General features: G+C 46.1%; 2 protein-coding genes across 10 annotated transcripts; one reads left to right on the top strand and one right to left on the bottom strand.

Moving 5' to 3' along the window:
• Positions 1 to 1,475: 1,475 nt before the first annotated feature.
• Positions 1,476 to 7,093, bottom strand: CFAP410 (cilia and flagella associated protein 410). 5 transcript variants are annotated; one of them, XM_032446562.2, is made up of 8 exons: positions 6,997 to 7,093; positions 6,511 to 6,529; positions 6,006 to 6,052; positions 5,037 to 5,266; positions 4,227 to 4,398; positions 3,560 to 3,653; positions 2,678 to 2,738; positions 1,476 to 2,501 (listed from the first exon to the last, which is right to left on the bottom strand). In XM_032446562.2, exons 1-8 carry the CDS (start codon positions 7,071 to 7,073, stop codon positions 2,344 to 2,346), a joined length of 858 nt encoding a protein of 285 aa, XP_032302453.2. In that variant the 5' UTR covers positions 7,074 to 7,093; the 3' UTR covers positions 1,476 to 2,343. The 5 variants fall into 5 exon arrangements, with proteins under 5 accessions (XP_032302453.2, XP_085368798.1, XP_015726584.2 ...); XM_085512672.1 differs by having other exon boundaries at positions 6,325 to 6,529; XM_015871098.3 differs by lacking the exon at positions 2,678 to 2,738.
• An 804-nt stretch (positions 7,094 to 7,897) lies between these two features.
• On the top strand, positions 7,898 to 25,455 carry TRA2B (transformer 2 beta homolog). Of its 5 annotated transcripts, none has more exons than XM_085512752.1 (10): positions 7,898 to 8,021; positions 12,309 to 12,587; positions 12,846 to 12,979; positions 16,768 to 16,930; positions 17,421 to 17,609; positions 18,894 to 19,009; positions 19,848 to 19,931; positions 23,331 to 23,393; positions 24,160 to 24,233; positions 25,063 to 25,455. In XM_085512752.1, exons 4-10 carry the CDS (start codon positions 16,898 to 16,900, stop codon positions 25,071 to 25,073), a joined length of 570 nt encoding a protein of 189 aa, XP_085368878.1. In that variant the 5' UTR covers positions 7,898 to 8,021; positions 12,309 to 12,587; positions 12,846 to 12,979; positions 16,768 to 16,897; the 3' UTR covers positions 25,074 to 25,455. The 5 variants fall into 5 exon arrangements, 4 of the variants coding, with proteins under 4 accessions (XP_085368878.1, XP_015726580.1, XP_085368880.1 ...); XM_085512753.1 differs by lacking the exon at positions 7,898 to 8,021 and adding an exon at positions 10,737 to 10,848; XR_014933161.1 differs by lacking the exon at positions 12,309 to 12,587 and having other exon boundaries at positions 23,331 to 23,592; positions 25,063 to 25,304.
• Positions 25,456 to 25,959: the final 504 nt, after the last annotated feature.

The following is a 25,959-nucleotide window of genomic DNA, read 5'->3' on the forward strand; positions in this document are numbered from 1 at the left end:
TCATTTCCCAGGACTCCTTCCTCCCAGAGCCAGACTGACGAACATCACCATCATGGGGACGTGTCACACTTGTAGGGTTTGGACAGAGCTGTTCTTTTTTCCACTGAGTTATCCCCAATGTGGAGGCCCCTTTGATTTTAAGGGCAGCAGTGCTATTCCCCTAGCTGGCTACAGCGCTTATTTTAGGCTCCGGATAAAGACAGTGAGCTCATCATCCCTGCAAGAGCTGAGTGCAGAGAACCAGCTGAACTGGATGAATGAAACAGCAGCTCTTCCCTGGTGATACCTGCCCTGGGGACCCCAGGCACAGATCACAGCGCTACTCCAGGCACTGGGGAGGGGGGAAAGTGGTTGCCCTATGCTGATATGGGGAGCCCATCTCACTCAACAGGGCCCTGAGCATCACAGAGGGGAAGGAAGGCCACTAACAAAGATGCTACGAGGTGCCCCAGTAGCAGAGAGGGCACCTGGCAGCTGCAGCAGCAGCACCAGCCAAGTATGACAGGCACGGCACGTAGGCAGAGCGCTCTGGCGGGGATTAACAGCCTGACTGCTGTGAGCTGAGAAAAAAGGAGCTGCGCCAGAGCGGCCCCAGGCCACGCTCAGCACTCCGGCAGCCGCCACCAGCCCTGTGACAAGCCACAGTGCTTGCTCCAGACACTCCCCTCCCAGCAAAATGGGGGGCTCCAGGCCATGGGGTGTCTGCCAACACACTTCAGTGGCTGCTCCCATGATCTCTGCTGCAGAAAGGTGCAAATTCTGCCACCAAACAGCTGTTGAGGCAGCCTGGGAGAAGACTTAACCTCTGTACAAGGGCAGGATGCAAACAAGATGCCGGGTAAGTCTCTGGGGCTTTGGCTGTCAGGGCAAGACTAGTATATAATAAATCACACTGACCAGTTCAGTGCAGCTGGGCTTAACACAGCAGGCAAGAACTAGGTCATCTGAAGAGTTAAAGGCATCAGCAATCCTCACCAGAGGGACACGCTGTGTCCCCTCATCCCAAAGCCACATAGATGTGCTTGTGTGCACGGGGCTAACATCCCCAAGGAGCATCCTATCAGCACAACCCAGTGCAGGGGCCTGGGTGGCTGTGCAGACACAGGGAGCAGAGCCACAACCACCACCCCAGGAGCTGCAAAGAACCGCACCAAAGGCCACGTCCCCCATCCTGCAGGCTTTGCATCCCAGCACCAAGCCTTGCTCACAGTCCCTTTGCTCCCTGCTGCAGAGAGCTGCCCCAGCAGCAAAGTGCCTTTGGAAAGCAGGGAGGTGCAGCAGTTGTGGTTATGAGCAGCACTGCAGTCAGACGAAGCATTTCACGGTCAGTGAAGCGGGATGGAGCAGGGGCCAACAGCTGCCCTGCGGCTTCAGAGGGCTCACAATGGGAGCCGTGACCCAGATGTAACACAGCAATGCCCAGAGTCAGTTGCTCTCACCATGGTTGCCGAGCCCCAGCCACAACTCGCAGGTCCTAGAGGGAAAACGGCTTTTATTTGCTATGTCACAATGTTTCAAGTGGTATTTAACAGCTTTGTAAAACCCTTCTGAACGCAGCTTCTTCACTTAAGCACCACCCTTTATACCTGTGCATTCCGACAGCAATGCTTGGCTCGTTTTCTCCCAAAACACACAGGAGCATTTTGCTCTAAGGTTCATTTTACCTTGGGCTGCTCAAATGCCTGCGAGGGCAAGCAGGGGCGAAACTACAGCAGAGCATTCAGGATGTGCTGCTTCACCCAGGCTGCACCAAGGTCTTCCATGGGCCACCTGACCATGGAATCAGATGCTGCTTGTACTAACAAGGCCGAAAGAAATCAAGAGTTTTAAGATAAAGAAAGAATTTGACATTGACCTTCACCATCTGCACCAGAGAGTTGTTGAAAACCCTTCAGGCAGCGTCTTCCCAAGATTCAAACAAACCTTTGTGGGAGAAGCTGCCTTCAGAGCCTGTTCTATGACAACTGGCCAAGTGCTCGGCCAACAGGGAGCAGTGGTACTTCTGGCTGCTGTCAGGCTTTCCAGCCCCTTCATTTGTACAGCACAGCAGCACCTCTGCCCACAGCCCTATTAGCTTTTTCTTGTTGATCACGCCGTGGCTCCCATCGAATGACCCCAGTGATGCAACATGCACACATTAACAGAGCCTGCCACGCCAGCAGGAAAGCTGAGAGGCAGAACCTGCCAGCGTGATGCACACAGCCAGGGGCAATGTCAGGAGAGGTAAAGGGGCAGTTGCTCTCAGCCAGCATCACCTCATCCACAGGGGAAGTGCAGCGGGACGTGCTGAGCCAGGCATGTATGGGCAGAGTGGTGCTGCTGGGCTGGGGCAAGCTCCCTGGCTCATGGAGTGCTCCAGGATACAGCACGCACCCTCACTCCTCTTGCAGCTCTCTCTTCCGAAAGGCCTGCAGCCTCCTCCCCACTGTCTGCTGGACGATCTCCAGACCTTCCGCGTCCAGCTCCTTCGTGAGAAGCAGGATGGCGTTCAGCACGTTGTTCTGCCAGGATGAGACAGACACTGCTTTATACAAACACGTTAACATCAGCCCAGAGAAGGGGGGCACTCGGTTTTTGAGTTGCTGCTCCTTCTAGGGACTTCATCACCTGCACCTACAAGGACAAACCGACCCCCCTGAGGCCCTGAGGGGCAGAGGCTGCCTTGGAGGAGACTCACTGGAATGCAGGACAAACTCGTCCACCCAGTCCTGCATAGACTGCCCGCACACCTCTGGCTCCTGTAGGGAAAAGGGCGCTCAACTGAACAGCTGTCCTTTCTCCAGTGTGACCACATGAAGGGTGAGAAAGGACCTGCCCCCACTCTGATCTGAGCAATGGTAAGATAATAGCAAAAACAGGAGCTGGATAGAACCTTTGGAAGTCCCCAGGCCAGCCTTCCAGCAAAGCAGGACTGCTGCCAACACCAGAACTCGGCTCTGTCAAACCCTGTCGTGAAAAACTCCAGAGGGAGATTCCACAACCTCTCCAGGCACCTACAGGGGAAATCTTTCTTCCTAATGTCCAACTTAAAGCTCCACAGCTGCAGTCTGTGCCCACATCCCCTTCATTTTCATTTGGCAGAAAGAAGAAAAAAAAAAACAGGGAAAAAAGGCAGGGCCTGCAGTAGTACTCTTGGAGCTATAAAGGAAGCCTACAATACGAAAGAACGTGGGCATGAAGGCAACAAGCATCAGAATGAGGCAGAACACGGTCTAGATCCTCGCTATGGCCTCCCTATGCCAATTGCAGCGATGGCACTGAGCCCAGAATACAGCAGCTCCCAGCTGCACAGCCAAGATCCATGAGGTTCATCTGGGGTTACACCACCGAGGGGGCAGAAGATGCACCTATGCACTCGATTCAGCATCCTCCCGCTCACCAGCTGCATTTCAGCTGCTGCCCACCTCCTAGCACTGCCTTAGTGAAGGGACATACGTGCCCGTGGGCAGACAGATGGAGAGCACAAACCTCATCAGGCTTTCTCTGTGTGCGGAGGAAAATAAAGACACAGCACGGCATTGCAAAAATGAAAAGCAATTTGGACTTGAAAGATACTCACTCTTGTCTTTTGGCTACAGTCCACCTCTTGAGATGAGAAGGAGGAAAATTTATCCCTAGGAACAGGCTTCATACCAAGCTGCTCTCGGATTTTGCTGAAGAAAGGGAAGAAGAGCAAATGTTACAATAAGCAGAAGGCAAAACCTTACTCTGCCAGGCCAAAATTCTGCAGTCACTGGCAGTCACCCAACAAGTCTCTAGCCAAGGGATTCAAAGCACATCTCACACACCTCGGCTGCCTACAGAACACAGCAGCCTGGGCAAAACCATAGTAAGAGCCTCACAGCTACAGGATGTAATTAGGCAAGGCAATAAGAGGAGGCTGCTCTCAGCCATAGGACTGGGAACCAATTGCATCACACTGCACTCCAGCATGTGCACGGTGCTGATGAGCACCAAAGCATGCTGCAGGGGAGCTAAGGAGGTGAGCTCACCCACCTCTGTCTGCACATGCAGCTGATAGCAAGCACCCCTCCGTGGAAGGGCCTGTTTGGCAGATAGAGAACCAGACCCGTGAGTACTGTTGACCCAGCACTGCTCCATCACACTAACTGGAACAACAGGAATCTGCACCCACTGCAGGGCTGGCCCATAGAAGATGAGGGGCTTGGCTGGCAGGGTCCTATTATGTTACCCACAGGTCCAGCCCAAGAGCCCTAATATCTCACTTGGTCTCCTCCAAACCGAAGCTCAGCATCTCGCTCTCAGTCTCCATTGTGGATTCGGCAGCACTGGACTCTGTGGATGCAGAGCAGCCATTCTCCATACTCCTCCTGGCTGGTGGGGCCGTGATTTCCTCCCCATCAACCAGGGCCTGGGACAGCTCTTCCTCTGTCACGGCTGTGAAAGCAAAAACAACAGCCTGGAGCCATTTGCTTGCAATGAGCTCCAGCAGCCCAGAAAGACATTGCCTGTGATCAGGAATGTGCTGCTGCTGCAGAGCTACACCCGGAGAATTTCACCCAACAATCCTGCTTTGTAGAGGCCTTTTGCTTTCATTCTCCCCCACGAGAGAACAGTGGCTGTCACCAAGCTCTTAAAAGGAGAAAGATACCAGGCGGGGATGCAAAGATGCTCTGCAAGGCTCCAAAAGCCACCAAATTACTGCTAGCAGGTAGAAAAGCTCTTTCTATAACCGCAGATCCAATTACAGATTCTTTGTTTTGCCAGAGCAAAGGAGAAAGCTCTGAAAAACCACTAATGAATGTTATAGCCTCAGCTCTAATGAGCCTCTTTCAGCCCCGCTAGCACTAACCCTGGCACTGCAGGGCACAAAATGGAGAAACCAGCTTGAGAGCAATGGTTCTACAGAGGGGGGGCTCTCGACTTCTGACAGATCCAGCCTGCCTGCATACCCGTACCACATTTCCCCATCACAAAGAGTGGAGGACACCTGAACAAGAGGAACCAGCACAACACTGGTTTCCAGTTCACCCTACCCAGGGCTCGGGGCTGTTCATTTCCCTGCCAACACCCACCTTGATTATCGAGCTTCTGCAGGCTGGGGAGGTTGCGGAGCACCGTCATCCTGTAGCGGTGGGGGTCCGACCCACAGCAGGGGTTTTCAGACAGCCACAGGACCCTCAGCCGGGGCAGGTTTTTGAGGTAGAAGAGCTCATTCAGGCTTGCTATGTTGTTCTTCCTCAAGTAGAGCTCACTCAGATTCTGGCACTGGTTCAGCGGCTCGAGGTCTGAGATGCCATTCAGGCTGCAGAGAGAGCACAGGCTCAGCCCACCCTTCCTCATTGTGCCCTTAGCGGTGAGCAGGGCCCCTGCAGCACGCAGCTTTTCAACCCCTTTCTCTGCATCAGCTTCACTGAGAAGCCTCACACCGACACAGCGAGGGCGGTAATCAGGAGCCTACGGCTTTGCATGGAACAAAAAGATGGCATTTCATCTTTGTAAACAGAGGGAGGAATTAAAAAAGCAGGCGCTGCTCTCTGCTGAAGATGACAAACAGCTTTTGCTTCCCCCAACCATCCATCACACTGACGCCCTTTTCTCTAGCAGCTCCAGCTGAAGGAGAACCCACAGATTCCCAACATGAAGAAGAACCCACAGAAGATTCCCAAGCTGAAAAGCTCTGTTTCAAAGATAGCAGAGGCTCCACGTGAGATGGGAGAAATGTGGAGCTTGGAGAGCTCCATTCAACCAGCTTTCTGCAGACTGGCTTCATGTGGAGGCCCAGAAAATCCTATGCTCCATAGAATATGACCTATGGAGCAAAAACCCTGAGACATTTTAACCCCCCTCTAAACAAATAGCAAGGGGACAGAGGAGTGTGCTGAAGGATAAGAATTTCCACATCCCTGCTTGAGAAAAGAGGTGAGGAGAGGCTGACAGCCTGGAGACACGCACTAAGAGGCAGCACCAAACCCAAAGCCAGGACACAGCCACGTGAAACACACGATCTCTGCTCTTGCCAGTGTCAGCAGCTTGGGATTCACCTGAATGTGATCACTTCAACGTTGGGCAGATCTCGGCATATGGATATCTATGCAGGAAGAGATTAAACATTAAACTGCACTCTCAGGCAAAAACAAACAAACCCACAAAGCACAACAGAACAACAACAACAAAACACAGCAGTTTAAGCCACACAAGATAAAAGCTAGAGCAGGAATTCAGGTTGCTTCAATCTAACCCAAGCTTAGCACCGCCTGAGGGATTTGCTGCCAGATCCAGCACAGAATCAGCAGCTCCTCCACCCTTTGCACCCTGCCAGCATCTCGCTGCTCTTCTTTCCAGCAGCTCTGCAGTCCTTACGCTGCTTTCCAGGAAGGATCCATCCCTCTCACCCGGGCATCCCTTTCCTGCAGTGCAGATGTGCCTACGAGCCCAAATCCTGCATCGTCAGGTGAACACAGGTACCCCAGTACCCTCCCAGTGCCAGTTCTTTCCAGGTACAGGCAGGGGATCGATGAGATGAGCAGACGGCAGCACGGTACTTACATCTGTGATGTGGCTGCCCCTGTGGGAGGAAAGGGCTATCAGTGTATTGGCCTTGGTCACAGCTTCCCATCTGCTGTGCACTGCAGGCCTGGGCCTATCCTACACCTCTGCCATGTCCCCTCCAGGGCTGCTCTGCCATTGCAGACCTGCCTGGGACCTCAAGGCTGCTCAATATTCACAAGCCCTGCCTGTCCCCAAAGCCTCTCCCTGCCTATCCCCCCTCAATGCCCTGCCTGCCTCCATCCCTCGGCCTGTCCTTTCCATTGCAAGGCCCTGCCTGCCCCCAACCCATAGCCCTGTCCCCAACCCTTAGCCCTACCTATCCCTCCCCAATACCCTGCCTGCCTCCATCCCTCGGCCTGTCCCCCCCACTTGCAAGGCCCTACTCGTCCCCATCCCCTCGTACATCCCTCTCACGGTAAGGCCCCTCCTGTTCCCATCCTCAGCCCCGTCCCTATCCCCACATCCCACATCCCAGGCCCCCACCAGCAGTTCAGCCTCCGGACCCCATCGAGAGCGACGGCTTTGGCCCTGGCCAGCACTGCAGCCCGGCTCAGCCTCATGGCCGGGCCCCGCCGTCGCTAAGGGTGGGGCGGCCGCCAGCGTTGGCTCCTCCCGGCCGGGGCGGAGCAGGGTAGGCCGCAGAGCTCGGGAAATGCAAAAAAACACCGAATGTGTGGAAAAATATCCGCTCCTTTGAGTAATGCAGGGCGAGGAAAGTAATAGCTTTGGCCATAGCGTCACTGAGCGCGCTGTAACATCACCAAGTATTAAGGAAAAGGCTTTGGAAAGTAGCGCTGTGTGCACGGCGGTGTGAGGGAAGCATCGGGCGGTGCTGTGCTGCCCTCGCGCGGCTGTTGTGGAAATATCCCGATTTCCACTACTAAAGCGGAGCTTTTAGATGGATTACTGCCTCAAATAAAAACCCTTTTTACATCCGTTCCCACAGCGCTTGGAAATATGCCCTTTAAGAGGCTGATGCGAGCCGTGAGGTAGTGCCCACAAGCAGCGCCTGCACTGATGTGGAAGGAGAGGAGCGGGGCTACAGGGGGCTACAGGGGGCTACAGGGGGCTACAGGGGGCTACAGGGGGCTACAGGGGGCTACAGGGGGCTACAGGGGGCTACAGGGGGCTACAGGGGGCTACAGGGGGCTACAGGGGGCTACAGGGGGCTACAGGGGGCTACAGGGGGCTACAGGGGGCTACAGGGGGCTGTGGGTGGACTGGGCTGAGGCAGGCTGCTGAGGGGAGGGAGGACGCCATCTTTAAGGGGCGGACGCCATGTTTAAGGGGCGGGGCTTCTCACAAGGCGGGAATGTTGTGGGCGGGGCTTCCCCTCACGTTCTCCTCGCGGTGGGCGGGGCTTGCGCGGCGTGCGGCTGACGTCACTTCCTCTGCGGACAGCGCTGGCGCCGGGGACGGTCGGGTCGGGTCGGCGCGGTGCTGGCGGTGGCGGGGAGTGGAGCGGAGGGACCATGAGCGACAGCGGGGAGCAGAACTACGGCGAGCGGGTAATACACGGAGCCGGAGCGCGCTGCCCGGCCGCCCCTCCCCCCTCACACGTCTCGCTCCGGGCGGGAGGAGCGGCCGCCCCCCGTGTCGCCGTCGGGGCGGCGGCGGTGAGGAGGCCGCGGTGGAGGGAAGATGGCGGCGGGGATGGAGGAGGTGGGGGGCGTGCGGCGGGCCGGTGAGGTGAGGTGAGGCGGCCCGGCGCCATCTTGGGCTGGTGACCGGGGAGTGTCGACAGGGACAAAATGGCCGAGGGAGGGCGGCGCGGGCCGGGCCCGGTGCTGCGGGGCGGCATTCACCGGGCTGCGGCAATAAGGGGGAAGGCGGCACCTCAGGGCACGGGGTGTGGGGGGGGGATGGCAGAGAATGGCAGAGCTGAGGAGGAACCCGCCGCCTCTTTGTCCTTTGTTATCCTGCCCTAAATCTGCATCGCCATCCGCTTCTGGGGAGATCTGCTTCTATTGCAGCTGTAGCTGTTGTTTCTTAATCTCCGAGGTCTGTAGGTATTACTGCTGTGTTTTGATTGTCTCAGAGTCAGGCTGTAGCTTTTTTAACTTGTAGAGCTGGGGATTGAGGGGGTGGTAGGGAGCTCAGAGCTTCAACCTTCGCTTTAGGGGTCAAAAGAATTAAAATGCGATGTAATAAAGCTGAAGGGGGAGGGAAATTGCGATGTCTTGTTGCATCTTTCTTTGAAAACGGCCTTTTTCTACAGTAAAGCTTGGTAGGATGTGAGCATTGCTATTTCAGGGTAGGGTAGGTCAGTAAAATGTCATCCTTGCAGGCTGAGAACGCTGGATGGAATTGGATACTGAAAACTGGCGTTAAGGTATCGACTTGTTCTGCCCCCAGTGCAGTCCATGCCGTTCTCATACCGGATGTGTTTCCCATTAGGAAGCATTGCATCTCACGTACCCAGGATAGGTTTCTGCATGTTAAGTTTAAACAGATTTAATTGCAGTTGTGCAAGTCAGGCTCAGAACCAGTTTAAGATGGTAGCTTAACTTTAGTAAAGCTTGTCAGGCTAACCTGCATAGGGCTTTATTTTGTTACAATGGTAGAAAGCATTAAGACCTTATTGTAGAGTCGTATTGAGACATAGAGTATGTCTGTTTCTATATTTGTGTACTTTTATTAAATAAAAGAAAGTAATGGACAGACCATCTGCACCGTGAACGAAGCTTAAAGTAAGTTGCATCTGACTAGAGCATGTTTAGAAGAAGAATGTTATTCCTCTGTAGCTGTCAAGACTCATAGGTAAGTTGGATGCAGATACAGCCAGTTAGTTACAAACTTGCTATTCTAGAGTAGATGAGGGAGAGGCTTTGTGAGTGTTACTACCAATGTTGGTGTGTTTGAATAACCAAAGCTTCTGTTTTACTCAGTGGCCTTCTATTTCCTTAAGCTGCAAGCACTGAAATTGACTTGCAGAGTAGGAACTCTGCTTGGATAAATAGTCAAGTGGATGACTTTACAGCTGGCTGTGAAGCTGTTCCAAGTCCACACTGCCAATGAGAGCTGTGCTCCTGGAAGTTGTGTTCCCGCTTTCTCCCTTGCAGCACTGTTTGTACAGTCAGACCTGGGAACGGAGTCAGCTGAATTAGTCCAGTTCCATTTCCAGCTGTGTGAGCCAGCCATAAATACCCTGTTAGTCCTGGGGATGAAGCAGCAGTGCTGGGTGCTTCCACACCTAATGGCACTTGCTGTTTTGGAGGCAACAGGAACTTAAACTGTCATATGTCATAGTTATGCTTGTTTGTATTTTAAATGTTTCCAGTCAAATTCTTTCTCAGCTTATGCATCGTGATACAATTAAACTCTGGAAACTGAAGCTGAAGAAATAAGTGATACATTGCTTCAAGCACGGGAATATTGGCAGCACACTGTAACCAACTGTGGCTGTTTCTGAAGACACTCTTCGCTGTGACTGTGCTTGCTGGAGTGTGTGTAGTTATATAGGGCTTCAAAGGCAGCTGGTTGCTAGAAAGTCTTGCTTCCTCTGCCCTCTGCTTGTTTGCAGTCTGCAGATAGCTATTCACCCTGCAAATTAACCCATAGTCTTAGGTTAGAAGCAGTGTAGTAACACGATGCCACCAAGGTAGGTCATGTTTTGTGCCTCCTCCCCCAGCTTTTGGCCACACCTCCAGGTAGGCAGTGCTGTACCCTGAGCTGTCACACAGTAATATGGCTTTTTTTCTCTGGCAGCTCACAGTACTGAGGGATCAGGTGATCCTGAGCTTCAGGGCCACGAGTAGAAGCTGTTTTTTTTGTTGTTTTTACTATTGGATCCATTGCTAAATTCAGCAATAGAACGGCTGTGTGTGAAACCCTGACACCCTGATTTGGTAATGCATAGTGGTAGGTTGTATACATTCCCTCAGGAAAGCAAGTAGGAACAGCTGATTTGGTAAGGATTTAGTATAAATAGCACCAGTAATACTGACTATTTGAAGTTGTTAAATGAATCTATAACTTACAGTTCTGAGTGAGGAAAAGCTGGATTGGGAAGTAGAGATATAACACAGTTCTGGTGTGAACCTGCTGCCTGTGGACACTTGGTCTGCTCTTCAGCTTTTCCAGATTAGAAACAGTAGCTCTTCAGTAGGAAGCACCAGCTTTGAGCTGCTCACCAGGAGTATTTGATTATAGCAGGAAGAAGTTTTTCCCCTTGATGTGAGCTTGATGAATCTTTCTTTTTTTTTTTTTTTCTTTAAGCCTGAAATTCACAAAGGAGCAGAAAGGAAAAGAAGGCACTGAGTTATGACTAAAACAAAGTAGTGGACGTCCCAGTATCAGTGAACAATGAGTCAAGCTTATATGGACCTTCATCAGGTCACATAATGGGGCATAAAATTTGGGGCTTGCAGATGAAGATGTCAGCCATTTGCTTATGCTAATACCACTTTCCTGCTGTATTTCTTCAAAGCTTAATGACTTCCAGAAGCCCTGAGGAGGGTGTGCAGGGTGCAGCTGTGCGTGGTGCTCCTTGTTGCCTCCCTCCCACAGCAGTGTGTGTTCCTTGTCCTGTCGCTATGAGCCCTTCTGTCTTTGGGCATTGCTCCTTCTGCCTTGCTGAGCTCTGCCAGGAGGGTTATGTTCAGCGAGTGGATTCCCTCGGAAGAAGAACAGCCTTAGTTGGTTTATTTGTGTAATCCCTTCTTCAAATCTTTTTCCAGCTCTTTCTTTACCTCTGCTCAAAACTCATCTACGTGGGCTTTTGGAAGGAAATAGCAGGTGTGGGGTGAACTTATTATTCAGGTCTCAGTATTTCCACTGCCCTTCGCAGGGTTGCTAAGTGTGCTGGCAATGGCTTAACACCCCTTGCTTGTTTTGGTGAAGAAAAATGTGGCTTTGACTAACTTTGCTTTCTTTCTATTGCTGTGAGTATTAATTAAAAATCTACTTCGCTGCAACTTCCTCTTGCCTCAGCTGTTATTTTACGGTGGGCGATTGTAAATAGTAAATCTCTGTGGTAAGTCACATGGGAGCAGCTGAAGTGCAATTCGACATAGGCTTAGCAAATAGGTTTCTGAATGTCTGATACAGAATGCCTTCTAAGTTGAATGTTGAGATTGAAGAGATGTTAGAGATCAGATGTCTTAGAACATATCATGTCCTGATTAGGTTAGGTCCCTACCAAAGCAGAGTGCAAGTAAATAACAGAGCAGTTGGGATATTTTCCAGAGCAGCAGTGTGTGAGTGTTTTACCCAGAAGCCTGTTTGCACACTGGAAAACTCCCATTTGGAGGCATCAGGTCTGCACGTGTAACCAGGCTGGTGCAGGCATAGCTGCAGAGCACTCACAGCAAGCAGGCATAGCGTGCTATGGAGCACTCACAAGCTTGCTGCCCATTAAGCGTGTCCCAGAAAGCAACGAGGGCGTGGAAGGAAGTGGCTAAAAGAGGAACTGCTCTGCTTTCTGCATTCTTCCACTTTGAGGCATCTCTGGCTGCAGCAGGGATTTCACTTCAGGCACTTCTTGTTGATTATTAAGTGTGCGGCTCGTTAAGTACCCAGTATGTGAGTTTCCTCGTGCTGACATTGATCTGTAGGTCGTTAGTTGATCTGTTGTGCATTTGCTGTTAAATATAGGCATAAATAGCGAATGTAGTTACGTAGCGCTAAGCTTAAACTGAATCTGTCTATAAAATAATAGGGAAACGGTAGATACGATTCTGCTTATGTAGTAAAAGTCCAGAACATTATATATTTTTTTTCTAGTTTCAGTTTTGGCACTAGATTTTGATCCTGGAGTTTTTAAATATTCTTCATCCTGTTCTTTTTCTATTAAGGTTAATGGTGAAGAAGGAAAATGCGGAAGTCGCCATTTGACAAGTTTTATAAATGAGAATAATTTGAAGCTCAGGAATAAGTGAAGCTGAAATTTGAAAAAAAAGAAAGTGAATGCATGCTAATTATCAGACCAGAAGTCCCACTTGTAGAATATTGAGCAATTTGTGTGAAGTGGGGAAGATGAAAGAAGTCAGAATTTGAAACGGAAGAATGAAGAAAAAGGAATAAAAATGAAGTTAAGATAAGAAGTAATCTGGAATCTGAAAGCACTACGCTAAGTAATTACTAGTCTGTTTATGTGTCCCTGTATATTTTGCTAAACATGCATGCATTATCTGTTTAATAGCAAAAGTATATGCAGGGTAAAGAAGTGTCTACCAGGGAAAAACTTCTTAAAAATAATCTAGGCAGTTCTAATGCCAACTGCCCGGACACATAGATATGAATTTTTACCATTTATTTCACTGGAGCTTGTTTACAGACCGTAGGTAAAGCAGAAATTGTATACAAATTAGGCTTTCAATATCTGCGTGCAGGAATCCCGTTCTGCTTCCAGAAGCGGAAGTGCTCATGGGTCTGGCAAGTCGGGGAGACACACCCCTGCAAGATCTCGATCTAAGGAGGATTCAAGGCGTTCCAGGTCAAAATCTAGATCCAGGTCTGAATCCAGGTGAGTTTCTTTTTACCTCTTCCCCTCTCTTGGCGAGTCCGATGTCTTTGGATTGTTATGTCAGAGGTGAACTGAAGTGCACTACAGCCCAGTTCTGTTTCCGGAGGTCATTGGTGATCCGTACACACACAAGGGGGCATGGTTGGTTTCAGAATTCAGAAAGCTGAATGATCAAGTTAGATCTTATTGCAGCCCTATTTGAGAGGCTGCTTTGTAGGCTTGTATCTCTGCTGATCTGCTTTGTAGCTCGCCTGCCTCTGAAGTCTCTCTTGGAATAATGGCTGACTTCTGAGCCTGAAGCTCTGGGCGCTCGTGGGCACGTCACCACATTTTATGTTTTAGGTGACACTGTCTCGCTTTTTCCACTGTATGCTGTGATGTTTTAGAATAGTTGCTGATGCATTCTGTGAGAAAGGAGCAGATAAGTATCATAACAAACCCACCTTGACGTCTGTTTTAGCATTTCAACATGTATTAATTGAACTTGCAAACTAATTGCCTGAAGAGCTCTGAGGATTGGGCAGCTTCCTAAGCTTCCAGAAAAGTTGTGGAGAAATAACTCAGTGATTTATTCCACCATTGAACACATGACAATGACTCCAGGACTGCGTTACCAATCCTTTGGCTTATCAGCTAAGTAGGCTGTAGGCGGTTACGGCGTTCCCCTTGAAACCACTAACAGACATCTTACTGAGACACAAAATATGCCCATAGTCTAAAAATAAGGCATTAAACGTCAGGGCTACCCACTTGGCATTGGGCTTACCATGGGTGTTGTGCAAGGGGTACATAATTAAAAAGGAATGATGAAGAGGCAACAAAGCCAGCAGAAGGGTAATGACGTTATTTTCTGAAGAGCAGATAATTCAGTGCGGGATGAATGTACTGATGGTACCTTTAGTCATTTGTAAGCAGTCAGAGGAGAAAAACAAACAAAAGCTTGGGTTTCAGCGGCAGCATTTCCAGCTGAGCCGTTCACAATATGTTTTTGTGTGTAAGCTCTGAATTAGGTTTAGCAGAGCCTCAGGGTCAGGCTGTGGGAGGGATAACATTTCTGGAAGACATCATGCAGTCACCCCTGACGGAAAATGATGTTGTATATTGTGCTTAGACTGAATTGGAAGGTCAGGATGAGCAGCCTGAAAGACTTTAGTGGCGAGGTGAATATCTTCTCAAGAATTTTGATAGCAGTCAGATGCAGTTGTCTCTGATTTACGCTTAAAAATCCCTATAGTGCAAGAACAGAAATGTGAAGTTGAAGGACCAAATGCTTCATGTTGCTACTAGTGATAGAATTGAAGGACAGTTTGGGAAAGGTCCTGCCCAAAGCTCTATTCAAGACAGACAACTCTGGGTTCAGATGGTGTTCTTGGAACTTTGTACAGTTGGGATTTTAAAGGCTTTGTGGGTGGAGACCACACATGCTCCTTGAGGAACCTTTTAGAGTGGCAAGCAAGTCAAGACCCAGCCCAGCATGTTCTGTTGCACTGTAGTAACCCCTTGGGCTTCCACAGTCTTTGAAGCACTCACTGCTTTTCGCTTGCAGGGTAACCTCAATGCCATGTAGGAATGCAGCCTCACATAGTTTGAAATGCTGCTAGAGGCAAACACAAGAACTGGGCCTTCCAAGTCTTGGTGCTGTGATCCAGTTTTACAAGTAACCGTGCAGATAATTTCCATTTACAAGGAACCTTTGAAATTGTACCATGGCACCTGACTTCTTTTCGATGAACAACAGTAGGTGCTTATGACTGCCACAGCTTCCTGAGCATTTAACAGCTGTCCTGAAAATACCTACAGCTGGAAATAACAACAGTGTCTCGCAAGCTTAAGAGATGGTTCATTAGCAGAACTGCGAACTGTATGTAGAGCCAGTGTCCTTCAGTCTGATTTTAAGTGCCATCGCACACGCTTGGATGTGGTCGTGAGCTCTGACTCTCACCAGAGATAGATTGTGAAGTCTGCCATATTGTGTGGTTGTTTCTGTTGCAAATATATTATTGAGCTGCTAGCTTTATGAGTGTGAGCTTCTGTTAGGATCTAATCTGTGTCTTTGTATATTTGCCATTTGGGGTGTGGACACTTCTGATTTGAGGAATCCAAAGCTGTTTTTCTTGAAGTTTCCATCAGTGAAATAGCAGATATTCTGCACAGGCTTTGTTGTCTTTAGTTCTTTGTAATGTCTAAGCAGTCCCTGATGAAGGAATATGACTTTCAGCTGTGATGGCTTTGCATTGGGGAGGAAAATGGCAGTAGTGTTTAACATTTAAGATAGCAATATGACCAGTGTCTATTTAAAATAAGCCTTGTTCTAGTGGTTTATCTAGCTTAGAAGGGTCTGTCTTTTGTTCATTGTAGTGGGTGCATTCTGGAATGTGGAACATCGATTCTGTGTTTGTGTTCAGGCTTCCTGTACCAGAGGCCGTGTAACTGTGTGCACATGCTGAGTTTCTCGTTGTGTTATTTCATTGTCTTTTTATACCATCTTCTCTGCCCCTGGGATGTTCCCTCTTCTGTTTCTTTTAGTATTATGTTCTTATACCCTACCTACCTCCCCAATTACCTGTTCTTAGTGCTTATCTGAGTGTTGTAATGGGACACGCTGAAGTCATTTCTTCTGGATGTGTACTTATTCTTCAAGGTGGGAAGGGCAAGAATGGCTGGGCTCACTTCTGAACAGGTCAAAGACAGAGATGTTTAACTAGTGACAAAACCCAATAGTGGAAGAAGCTGTTAAATGCTCAGGAGGGAGTGAAAACTGGCTTGGATCAAAACCATCATCTGTCCCAGGGCAGCGCTTGGGCTACTGTGTGAAACCTGGTCCTGCAGCAGTGGCTTCTTGCCTCAGTCAGCTTCCACAAAAGGGGAAAGGTATTCAGGGCACAAATGAGAGCATGAATATGAGTAATTTATGGCTAAAGGTCCTTCGATATTAAACTGTTCAGTGCACTTCTTAGTCTTGAAGCCATTTTCTTTGTAGCTACATGGAATGCAGATCATTCAGTGACTGCAAACAGCACACTGCACTTGGATGGAGCTGGTCCAGCACCTACCTGGCTTTTCAGGTAGAGCTATCTGCACTGGGAGAGCGAACTGTTGGCTTAGATGAAGGAACGGGAGTGTTTATTGGCCTTATTTACACAGAACTGGTGCTGTCACAAAACACTTCCAAGTTGAAGCAGGCTGAAATCACTGTGCAGCTGCACCTTTGCCTAAACACACTCAAAAGGTGAACTTGGAAACATGTATGAACAGCTAATGTAAAATAACTATTAAAACAGTAAAAGATAAATAGGTTTGCTACCACTCCTGTTAAACTCTGGTGTCTGTCATTGTGAACTCTGTACAACAAGTATTTGTCTATCTGTGTCATTGAAGGCAGTGCTATTCTGAGTGCTAGAGTAAACAGGAGCGTGCACCTCTGCAGTTGTGCATGTGACAGTCATGTTTACTTTTAATTCCTGTTCCCTCTTTCTGCTAAGTCTTTTGGAGAGAATTGTCAGCTATTTTTGTTTAAATACTGCTGTAAATGTTCAGGGTGAGGCAAGTTTGAAGCTTTTTGAGGAACTGAAAAGCCAACCAAAATGTTGAAGCCCCTGTTTTGCAGTAATCTAACTGTTAAGATTGAGTGCTTGGTCCTTGAGATTAGTGACTGGATTGATTGTAGCTTAATCACGTGCCACCACAGGTTCTTAAAATATATTTGTTTAGACTTCTGCGTATGAATATCTGAGATCCTTCTGAAGGGTTCTGGAAGAACAACACTGTCCCTCTTGTTTTTTGCTCAGATCTAGATCAAGGAGGAGTTCCCGCAGGCACTACACCAGGTCACGCTCTCGCTCCCGCTCTCACAGAAGATCCAGAAGTAGGTCGTACAGCCGGGATTATCGGCGGCGGCACAGTCACAGCCATTCCCCCATGTCTACTCGCAGACGCCACATTGGAAACAGGGTATGTGTGTTCTAGGTGTAGATTGCTGGTACGTAGTCATCAGTGTATCCTCAATCAGTCAAAGTTTAAAGCTGTCTTAGTGGTTTGTTAAGTAAGAGCTCATAAAGCAACTTTCTTCTAGCTGTTGAGTCTCAGGTGCCTGAGAGCAGTGGGATGCATGCTAAAGCTGGGGAGGAAGCAATAGCTAAAATGTATAATGCTATCCAAGCCTCTCTGTATCCATATTCAGCAGTCATCAACTAGTCTTTGGAGTGAAGACAGTATCTTTTTTTTCCTGTGCTGCCACTATGTTTGATACAGGGCTTCCAGAAATACAAAGTGTTTTTCTGAAAGAAGGCTTTTATATCTTTAGGATTGATTAGATTAGTATCCACTTCAAAGTAACCCAGCTTTAGTCTCAGCAGTGTATTTTTGTTGGGGGATTCAAACTTGTGCAATAGCTGGTGTAGCAAATAGGCATTTTTATTCTGATATCTGTCTCTTCCTTTAGGCGAATCCTGATCCAAATTGTTGCCTTGGTGTGTTCGGGTTGAGCTTGTACACCACAGAACGAGATCTGAGGGAGGTTTTCTCCAAGTATGGTCCAATTGCTGATGTTTCCATTGTGTACGATCAGCAGTCTCGACGTTCAAGGGGATTTGCATTTGTGTACTTCGAAAATGTTGAGGATGCTAAGGAAGTAAGTTGCTGTGTTGTGGACTGCATTCTGTACTGTATGTTCTATACCAGGATGTAGCCTGGGAAACTTGCTGCTTGACCTGTTAGCGTGACACAGGATCCTCTTGTGTTAATTGCTTTCACTAGATGAAATAAGCATAATGCAAGCTAACGCAAAAATGTCTTCCCTGCATTCTAGAGCCTAAAAAGTACTTCAGACCTCACAATAAATGTCAGTCTTTGTTCAAAAGAGTCCTCCTTTGTACTAGAGGAAATAGTGGAAGGGCATGATTTTGGTCTCTGTGGATTGAGTTGTCGTATAATTCACAAAAAGCAAACATCAACGTACTCTAGTGTGAACTGTGCCAACAAGAAAAGGAAAATAGAAACACGTGCTCTCTTTTCTCTTAATTAGGCATGTTCTTTCCAAACTTCACGTGTGATCTTCTGTTTAATATTAATGTTCAGAGTACCCCAGACTGGTGCTTCAGCGTTCTCAAATGCTCAGGTGCCCTATGGAAGCATTAACGTGCATTCTGTTTGCTTCTAGTGCCTCAAATGTAAAGGGAGGAGAAAATCTTCTTTCCAATTTAATGCCAGACAGGCATTAAATTAAAATGATATCGCTACTGAACAACAAACTACTGAATGTATGCTTACAAACGCTACAGAATGACCAGGGAAAGGAGCTTGCTAAGTGTGTAATTCTGCACTCAGGCCTGGCCTGGATAGTGCTGTGAATAGTCTCATCTTCTGCATAAATTCCACTTCATATTGTCTGGAGTGACTTTCCCCCCACCACCCCTTAAATTTGGCAAGAGACTTCCGTGTTAAGCTGAAGCTTTGAATGTAAGCTGTCCTGCATGGCAGGAAAAAGAAAAACTGTTTCAGATTTGCTTGTTATTACTATATTCAAGGTTAGGGTACAGTTTGAGAATGTCTTTGGAGAGGGGGGGTTCTATGCTGTTTGATGTTCCATGTTGAGGGAGTTAAGATTACTTGTAGAAGCGTTTTTAAAGGCTCTCCTTAATCATATCAGAAAGAGTGAAACCATGGGTAAGTTACATTCCTCACAGACATTTCATGCAATATAAGTTGTGTTAAAGTAGTTACTGAAGCTTATACCCAGCTGGCCTAGGATGTCTTAGAGTTTAGGTCAGTGATTAAGTGTGAGGCGTAAGTGAAATTCAGAACTGCCTTAACTGAGATCTCTTAGGGCTTTTCTTAATACGTCAAGCAGTGTTTAGGAATTTGTGTTGGTAGTAAAATTCATACCTACAGCTAAGTCTATTTTATCTGTGTTTAGGCTAAGGAACGTGCCAATGGAATGGAGTTGGATGGAAGAAGAATCCGGGTAGACTTTTCCATAACAAAAAGACCTCACACGCCTACCCCTGGAATCTACATGGGAAGACCCACTTAGTAGGTTACAGTTGTGGCATTTTTTCCTCTGGAAGTGTAAGGGTCAGGATACATTGTGTCCTGTATTTTAAAAGACAAAATAACAGCAACAAAACAATTTCTCAGTGGCTGATCTGAGGTCAGTTTAGATTACAGTAAGCAGAAACTTATGTCCATTAGCTATGCAGTCCAAACATAAGCTGTCTACACATTTAAGTCTGCAGTAAGAATTTTGGATAAGTTCTAAATTATTTCAAGTTGTTTCTGATTAGTGGATGTTCCCCTGTGTGCTCTCAAACACCAGTGGCTTTGTAAGCTCTAGTTTTCAAGCATCCCTCAACAAATACTACTGTGCAGCTTTGCTGCAGTTTACCCTATCCATAGTGTAAACATTTGACAAAGTTACTAAGAATGTGAGTTATTTTCCCAAGTCAATTCTCAGTTGTTTTCTCAAGATTTTCTGGTTACAGAGCTGTTGGCTGTGTATTGGTGTTGTATTGAGGCTCTAAGTTTATTTTTTTGATGGAGAAATTCATCCAAAAGCTTTCTGGGAGTAAGAAGTGAATGAGGAGTTGGGTACAGGCACATAGAATTCCTTGTGTGCCTGCCTTAAAATGTTGAGAGGTTTCAGGACAGAGAGGAAAGTAGCTGCTTTAAAGATCAAGCATTTTAAACGGCAGTGTTAAGTAGTTCTGTTTCCATCTGCATCACTGGGAAACACTCATAGCATCACCTTAACTGTGAGAATGGAAGACAGTAACTTAAGTGAGTTAAAAAGGGATATGCTTGACTGACTGCACTGCAAACAGAATTGATGTTTTATGTTTTCTTAAATGAAATTCTCTTTTGTTACTTGTAGTGGCAGCTCACGGCGACGGGATTACTATGACAGAGGATATGATAGAGGATATGATGATCGTGACTATTACAGCAGATCATACAGGTGAGGCAATGTTTGTAGTGCTGAACTACTTCAACTTTGTTCTACATGTGTGTGCCAGAATATTTCTGTGCTCATTCTAATTGGAATCTCCATATACCTCTACAAAAATGGCTGGTCAAGACAAATGAGGTTGGTCAGATATGAGAAAAATACTTTGTGCTGTTTCACAGGAGCGTGGTTTATTCTGTACTGCTTCTTTAAATTGATGAAAAACAAAGTACCATTCTCTGTACTCACGTTTCTTGTTCCTCTCCCAGCATTAACATGATGGGTGTACAGGTGTCAATCTGATATTTGAGTTTGCAATTTGATGCCAAATTAGTTTTTGAATGTAGTAGACAACAAGTAGGATGTTTCAATGGTCACCATTGAACAATTATGACATCTCAAATGTTGCCACAGCAAAGAATCAGATATTAGAGGATTACTTGTTCTGTACTCGAAGCTTGTTTGGCAAGGCTTTTTTAGCATACTCTTATCAGGTTGGATGAGGATGTTCTCTTGCAGGGACTTGTGCTTTTTATTTCTGTCTGCAGTCTTAGGTTTTCAACAGTACAGTGAAAGTGCTGAATATTCCAGTGGCAGCATAGGTTGTTGGAGGGCTTCTAAAGCTGATAGAAAATGTGTTGAAAACTCAGTTGGCACTTAATTGGTTTTGGTGGCACAGCCAGCTCTATATTGTGTTCTCTGTTATGACTGCCCGGAGGAGTTGTGTCATGTGAAATTCCCAGAATTTGACTCAAACACGTTAAATTGGACACACAGATGACACATTTCATTATTTTATTTTAATCTAATTGCCTGGTGTACCTTTGGTTGCAGAATCATAGAGCCGTTCTGAGTTGTTTGCTGTGCTTTAATGCATCAGCACTGGGTACATCTATGACGGTTGCTTGATGACAGTGTTTGGAGAAGCATGAGTTTGAATTCTGTTGTTCACTTATAGCTCACAATGAACAATCTAAATCCTGAGATCTGAGCTTTTGCAGTGTGCTCTTCTGGATATTTACATTTGTATGGTCTTTCTCAGTCACTTTGGGCAACTGTTTCCTCTTTCCTGTCCTACTACTTGCAGGCACTTGTTTTTTCCAGCCTGTCATCAAGGATTTGGTCTGTTTCTCTCTTCCTTGCCTTTCTGTACTTCAGCACTGTAGGGGCTGGGGGAGGATTAAGGTGCTTCTGCATCACGACACTGAATGCTGGAGACACAAGTGCTTTGCTCATAGTTCTGGGAAAGAGTATTTTCTGCCTTAAAAAACAATTCATTTCCCTGCTACGTCAGTGGCTTTGAACGTCAGGGTTAAGCTGTTACAAGGACAAGATATATTGGTTTTCATCTTGCCAGCAATTGTACATAGGCTTCCACATGAAGTAGGTGAGACCTGAAAGTAGCAATTTGACCAAGCTTTCTGCACGAGGTACAAAAGCTTGCTCAGAATAGTGACAATTATCCTCATTTTACTTAATGTCCTAAAGATAATGAAGTGAAATCTAGTAGACAAAACAGCTGAAGCAGCTCCCAAAATTGTTGGGGAGCAGAGAAGTCTTGCAACATAATCAAAGCAGTCTAAGTGGTGCTTGTAGCTTGTTTCTCTCCTTTATTCTTCCTCCTAGGAAGAATTGTGGTAAACTTATAAAAATGGCAAAAGCATACAGAGACCAGAAAAAAAAACACAGGGCTCTGGAATGTTTGATAAGAGTTTTATATTGCCAGTTTTTCTGGCAAGATGGTACAGATCTTCTTTTACACAGGGTTTATCAAGGTTTTCTGGCTGTCCTTGCTTGTTTGTTTTTAATATGTAACTTATTCCTCAGTTTAGAGTGTGGTAGTTGTGTCTTTACGTTTTGTGGCTCTTGATGTTGAGCTGTGGCTCAGATCTTTTTGTAAAACATTATCAGGAGTTTACATTATTTCGCTTCTGAGTGCATACTACTGAGAATAGATGCAGAGACTGATATTGACTGTGCATAAAGAAGAGGACATGAATTAGAGAAGGAGGGAGTGAACTGCTTCAGTTCAGAGTGCTGGTTTTAGCGTTACCAGAATTCATAGCCATGCTTTAGTTCAGCTCTTGCAAGCAGTTGTGCTCCAGGCCATGTTCTGACCTTCCTGTGTGCTCTCCCATTCTGTCTCTGTCATGTGATATTTAGGGCTTTGGGGTAGATATACTCTGAGTATCGACAGTTCCAGCAAGAATGATTCCCATCCCCTAAAATAACAAATCTTTGTGAGGCTCGCTGCATAACTTTTCTAATGTCTTTTCAGATACTGATATTGCAGATATGGAAAAATAGCAGATAGAGCAGATGCAGACATCTTTGACTTTCAATCTTTTTGTGTGTATCTGCTTTACAAATATCATGGTCTTTACTAGTTAAATACTTAGTAGTTATCCTGCAGGTATTGCTTGTTTGAAGGAGAGATCAGAATAGTGTTGCTTATGCTGTGGGTTCTTCCTTGAATAAGGGAAATGGGATATATAAGTTCTAAATCCTGAGCAGCAAGTGTTACACACTAGTACTTGACCCTAGAAAGTCAATGAGTAATAATTACTTTACATTTTCTTCCTTATTTGCTTTCTGTGCAATGAAGCCTGAAGGGATATATAATGCAGGATGGAATTGTCATACTGAAATTCTTCTCATGTTGCTGTAGAATACTTAGCCTGCAAAATAGAGAAGACTTCTTTGGGGGGGGGGGAGTAAAAGAGGAGACTGCTGGTTAGAAGTGTAGTGGATTTTTTTTGACTGTTGTATGATTATGCCTTTTTGAGCTGTGAGAGCTCTGTAGTAGTCACACCTGTTCCGTAATCCAAACTTGATTCAGGAGTGCTTTGCTATATCCGAGTCTGTGGAAGTAGTAGATCAGCTTCTGCATATTGTTTAAGTATTATCATCTGTTGCTTTAGCTCTAGGGGACTTCTGTATAAGTTGTACTACTGTTCTGAAGATGCCTTTGTTGAAGCATGAAGTGTTATGGGTGTCTGCCTCAAATGTGGCATCGACTTGGTCATCTTTCCTTAGGACAGCAGTCTGATCTCACTGCTTAAAAAACAAATAAGATTGTGTGCTTTCAATGGCCAAGCATCTGAAAATAGAAATGCCCTTAAAAGCAGGGGCTTTGTGATTTCAGAGCAGTACAGCTTCTTGAAGAGTATGATGTAAAATAGAGTATTGGCCAGCTAAGTGCAAGACCTCTAAAGCTGCACCTTGCCAGTGTACTCAGCTAACTAATTCCTGGGAATCAAAAATGAAGGTAGTAGGGAAGTAACAAAGCACTTATCTAGTTAAGCTACCAAATGTTTTCTTGTCTTTATCATATGCTTGAGCATGATTTTCACTTGTATGGTGAGCTTCTTTGTGAAATATTCAAAAACCGCTCTGCTTCTGTTTTCACAGAGGAGGCGGCGGTGGTGGAGGAGGAGGATGGAGAGCTGTTCAAGACAGAGATCAGTTTTACAGGTATGCCAGGAGATCATCTGGTGTCGGGTAAAAAATAAATGGAAACATTCTTCTACGTGGCCTCTTTGGGATGTTTGAATCGAGCTTGAGGATGTCTTCAAATGCAGTAAGAGCAATGGGGCAACTGTTGAATGCTTGAGAATCTTGGATGAGCAGTGGAATTTATTTCAAAGGCTTCCTCGTTATGTGAAGGGGTGAGGTTAGTATGGAGGCAGGTTAGTGCAGCTTTACACAAGAAAAACTTGTGATCTGTGCCAAGAAGTTAATGTCCTCAGTAGTTTTTGGGAATTACTGTTAAAGGGATTAGAGAAACGAGGTGAAGAACTGAAAAACTTGTGGTTGGATTGAAAAGCTATCCCAGAATTTTGGGGGTGGGATTTGTTGGCAGCAGTGACTGCTGTTCAGGTTGATTCTTCATCTAGACAAGTATTTCAAATTCAAAGTTAAAGTGTGATTGGGCTTTTGCTGCTTCTTTGGGATGCTCTTGGCTTGAAACAGAAAATTCATCCATAGCCAAGTGTGAGTGTAGGAGGGCTTATTTCCTTTACTAGTCCAACGCAATATCAATCTGGCCCTCTATTCATAAAAAGACTTTAATAAAACTCATGTCATCTTTGCTCTCCAGTAGAAACATTGATCAGGTCTTCATACTCATGTTAGCTTTCCTGAGTACATTATTGATTGAGATAACAGTATCTAATAGCGCTGCTACCATTCATCACCCATAGGATTTAAGAGGGATTGTTTCTGTTGCCTTATTTTGCAGGAGGAGATCACCATCCCCATATTACAGCCGAGGGGGCTACAGATCTCGATCCAGATCTCGATCCTATTCACCTCGTAAGTAACATTAGAGTTCTCGTGTCAAAAGCTGATTTCCACTTCACCTGAACTTCTTCCTTTGTGCTTTCCCATCCCTAATGACTTCAGTGTGGTTGTATTTATGTTGTTCTAAGTTTCCCTTTAAAGTTGCACTGAGCATGTGGCAACCTTGAGGGTAGAGCAAATATTTAGTTTGCAACAAAATAAACTAGGTAATACTGTTGTTTTTTTTTCTTTCTCTGAGGTGGCACTTCTCTCTTGGGAGCTCAGTTGAACAGCAGTTTGTAGCACGTTGAGAGCTTGGTTAAGTGTAGACCAGTAAGGCTGAACTTTCAAGTCGCAGAGGTTCTGGTATTGGAACTAAATTTCCTGATGCAATGTAGAAACGGGGAGGCTAAGTTAATCCAGGATCTGAGTGGTGCTTTTCTTCAAAATAGCTTATTTGCATGACAGATAAAGCTGTATTTTGGCAGAAAGTTAATAAGAATGCAATGGCATTCCTAGCATATTCCCCTAGTAATGGATACACTTAGAATGAATGTGCTGTGCTCTCAGCATTCTCATATTTACTCTTTGTGTCTGAAGGAAAACAGGTGGAACTGTGCTTTTACTGATAGTAGGGAAACTGGCTTCAGCTGCAGCTACAGTTGCACATACCAGCTGTGTGCTGAAGCATCAGCCCTGAGTCTATCTGATGTGACTGGAACTTAGTGACAGAATAGTGCTGATGTTAGGGAGATCGCTGGGCACTTAGGAAGCAATCTAAGCAGACTCGGTGTGCAAGTGAAATCTTTAAAGACCTACTAGTATTTGGAAGTCTAATTCTGTGTATTTCTTTTTCTTTCAGGTCGCTATTAAAGCATGGCATGTAGAGGAATTTCTAGCTACAGCCTTTGAGTTGAAATTGCGAGTTTGTGGACAATATTTTTATTGTCTCGTCTGTTTAAACAAGTGAACAGTGCCTAGTGAATAGGTGACTTTTACACCTTTTATGAAGAATACTTCTGTGATGCTGTTTCATTCTGCATATTTGTGTAGTTTGGTGCTTTGTTCCAAGTTGTGTTTTGAAAGGAGTATGTTTTGCATGTATTTTTTTAGTCTCAATTTTGACTCCTGAAAGGTTTCTATTGTAAAAACAAACTGTTCAGTTAGTTTTTTTCTACTGATTCCAAGGTATTCTGAAGATCAAAACCTGTGTAAAGTGCTTTCAAAAAGTGAAAAATAAAATAAAAAAGTTTGATTTTTTTTTTTCCAGTGCTTTTGACAAGTATAAATTATGGGTTGAAAGGGGACTCCCACACGTACACAGTATTCCATAATCTATGGCACAGAGTTCATAAGTAAAGTTCACACTCAGATTGTGTTGTTGGGTAATTGTTTTCTAATTGTAATACCTTCAGGTATATAAATCCAGTGCGTAGAGAAGTCCACTAGCATGTACAGTAGCAGGAGGAAGGAACATCACTCAGTGGCAGCGTACACATGGAGCAGGACATCTTAGAAACTTACGGTAATACTGCTGAGCTTTGGTTGGGGGGGTAAGGAGGGTGAGCTGCTAGCAGATGCTTTATCCCATATAAGATGTAATCCTTTAAGGAGAGCTCGAAAGGGGGCAGAGGGTTTCCTGCGAAGTAGGTATCCACACGCTTACAAAAGGCAATGTAATAATGCTTAGGTTATGTTGATTTCACTTTTTTTCTTTTTGAAAGTACCTGCATATCTTTACCTGCATATGAGGCTGAAA

The sequence above is a fragment of the Coturnix japonica genome, chromosome 12 (genome assembly GCF_054131305.1).
Source record: "Coturnix japonica strain WE chromosome 12, WE-NBRP24, whole genome shotgun sequence".
Classification (NCBI taxonomy): Eukaryota; Metazoa; Chordata; class Aves; order Galliformes; family Phasianidae; genus Coturnix; species Coturnix japonica.

What these genes read in the sequence shown, in the direction of transcription:
- CFAP410 (XM_032446562.2), bottom strand. Translation starts at nt 7,073, where the DNA reads ATGAGGCTGAGCCGGGCTGCAGTGCTGGCCAGGGCCAAAGCCGTCGCT. An exon ending in GTTGAAGTGATCACATTCAG is followed by an intron (nt 5,267 to 6,005) that starts GTGAATCCCAAG and finishes CTCTCTCTGCAG; the next exon opens with CCTGAATGGCATCTCAGACC. An exon ending in GCAGAAGCTCGATAATCAAG is followed by an intron (nt 4,399 to 5,036) that starts GTGGGTGTTGGC and finishes TTGCTTTCACAG; the next exon opens with CCGTGACAGAGGAAGAGCTG.
- TRA2B (XM_015871094.2), top strand. Translation starts at nt 7,986, where the DNA reads ATGAGCGACAGCGGGGAGCAGAACTACGGCGAGCGG. An exon ending in AGATCCAGGTCTGAATCCAG is followed by an intron (nt 12,980 to 16,767) that starts GTGAGTTTCTTT and finishes TTTTTTGCTCAG; the next exon opens with ATCTAGATCAAGGAGGAGTT. An exon ending in GACAGAGATCAGTTTTACAG is followed by an intron (nt 23,394 to 24,159) that starts GTATGCCAGGAG and finishes CTTATTTTGCAG; the next exon opens with GAGGAGATCACCATCCCCAT.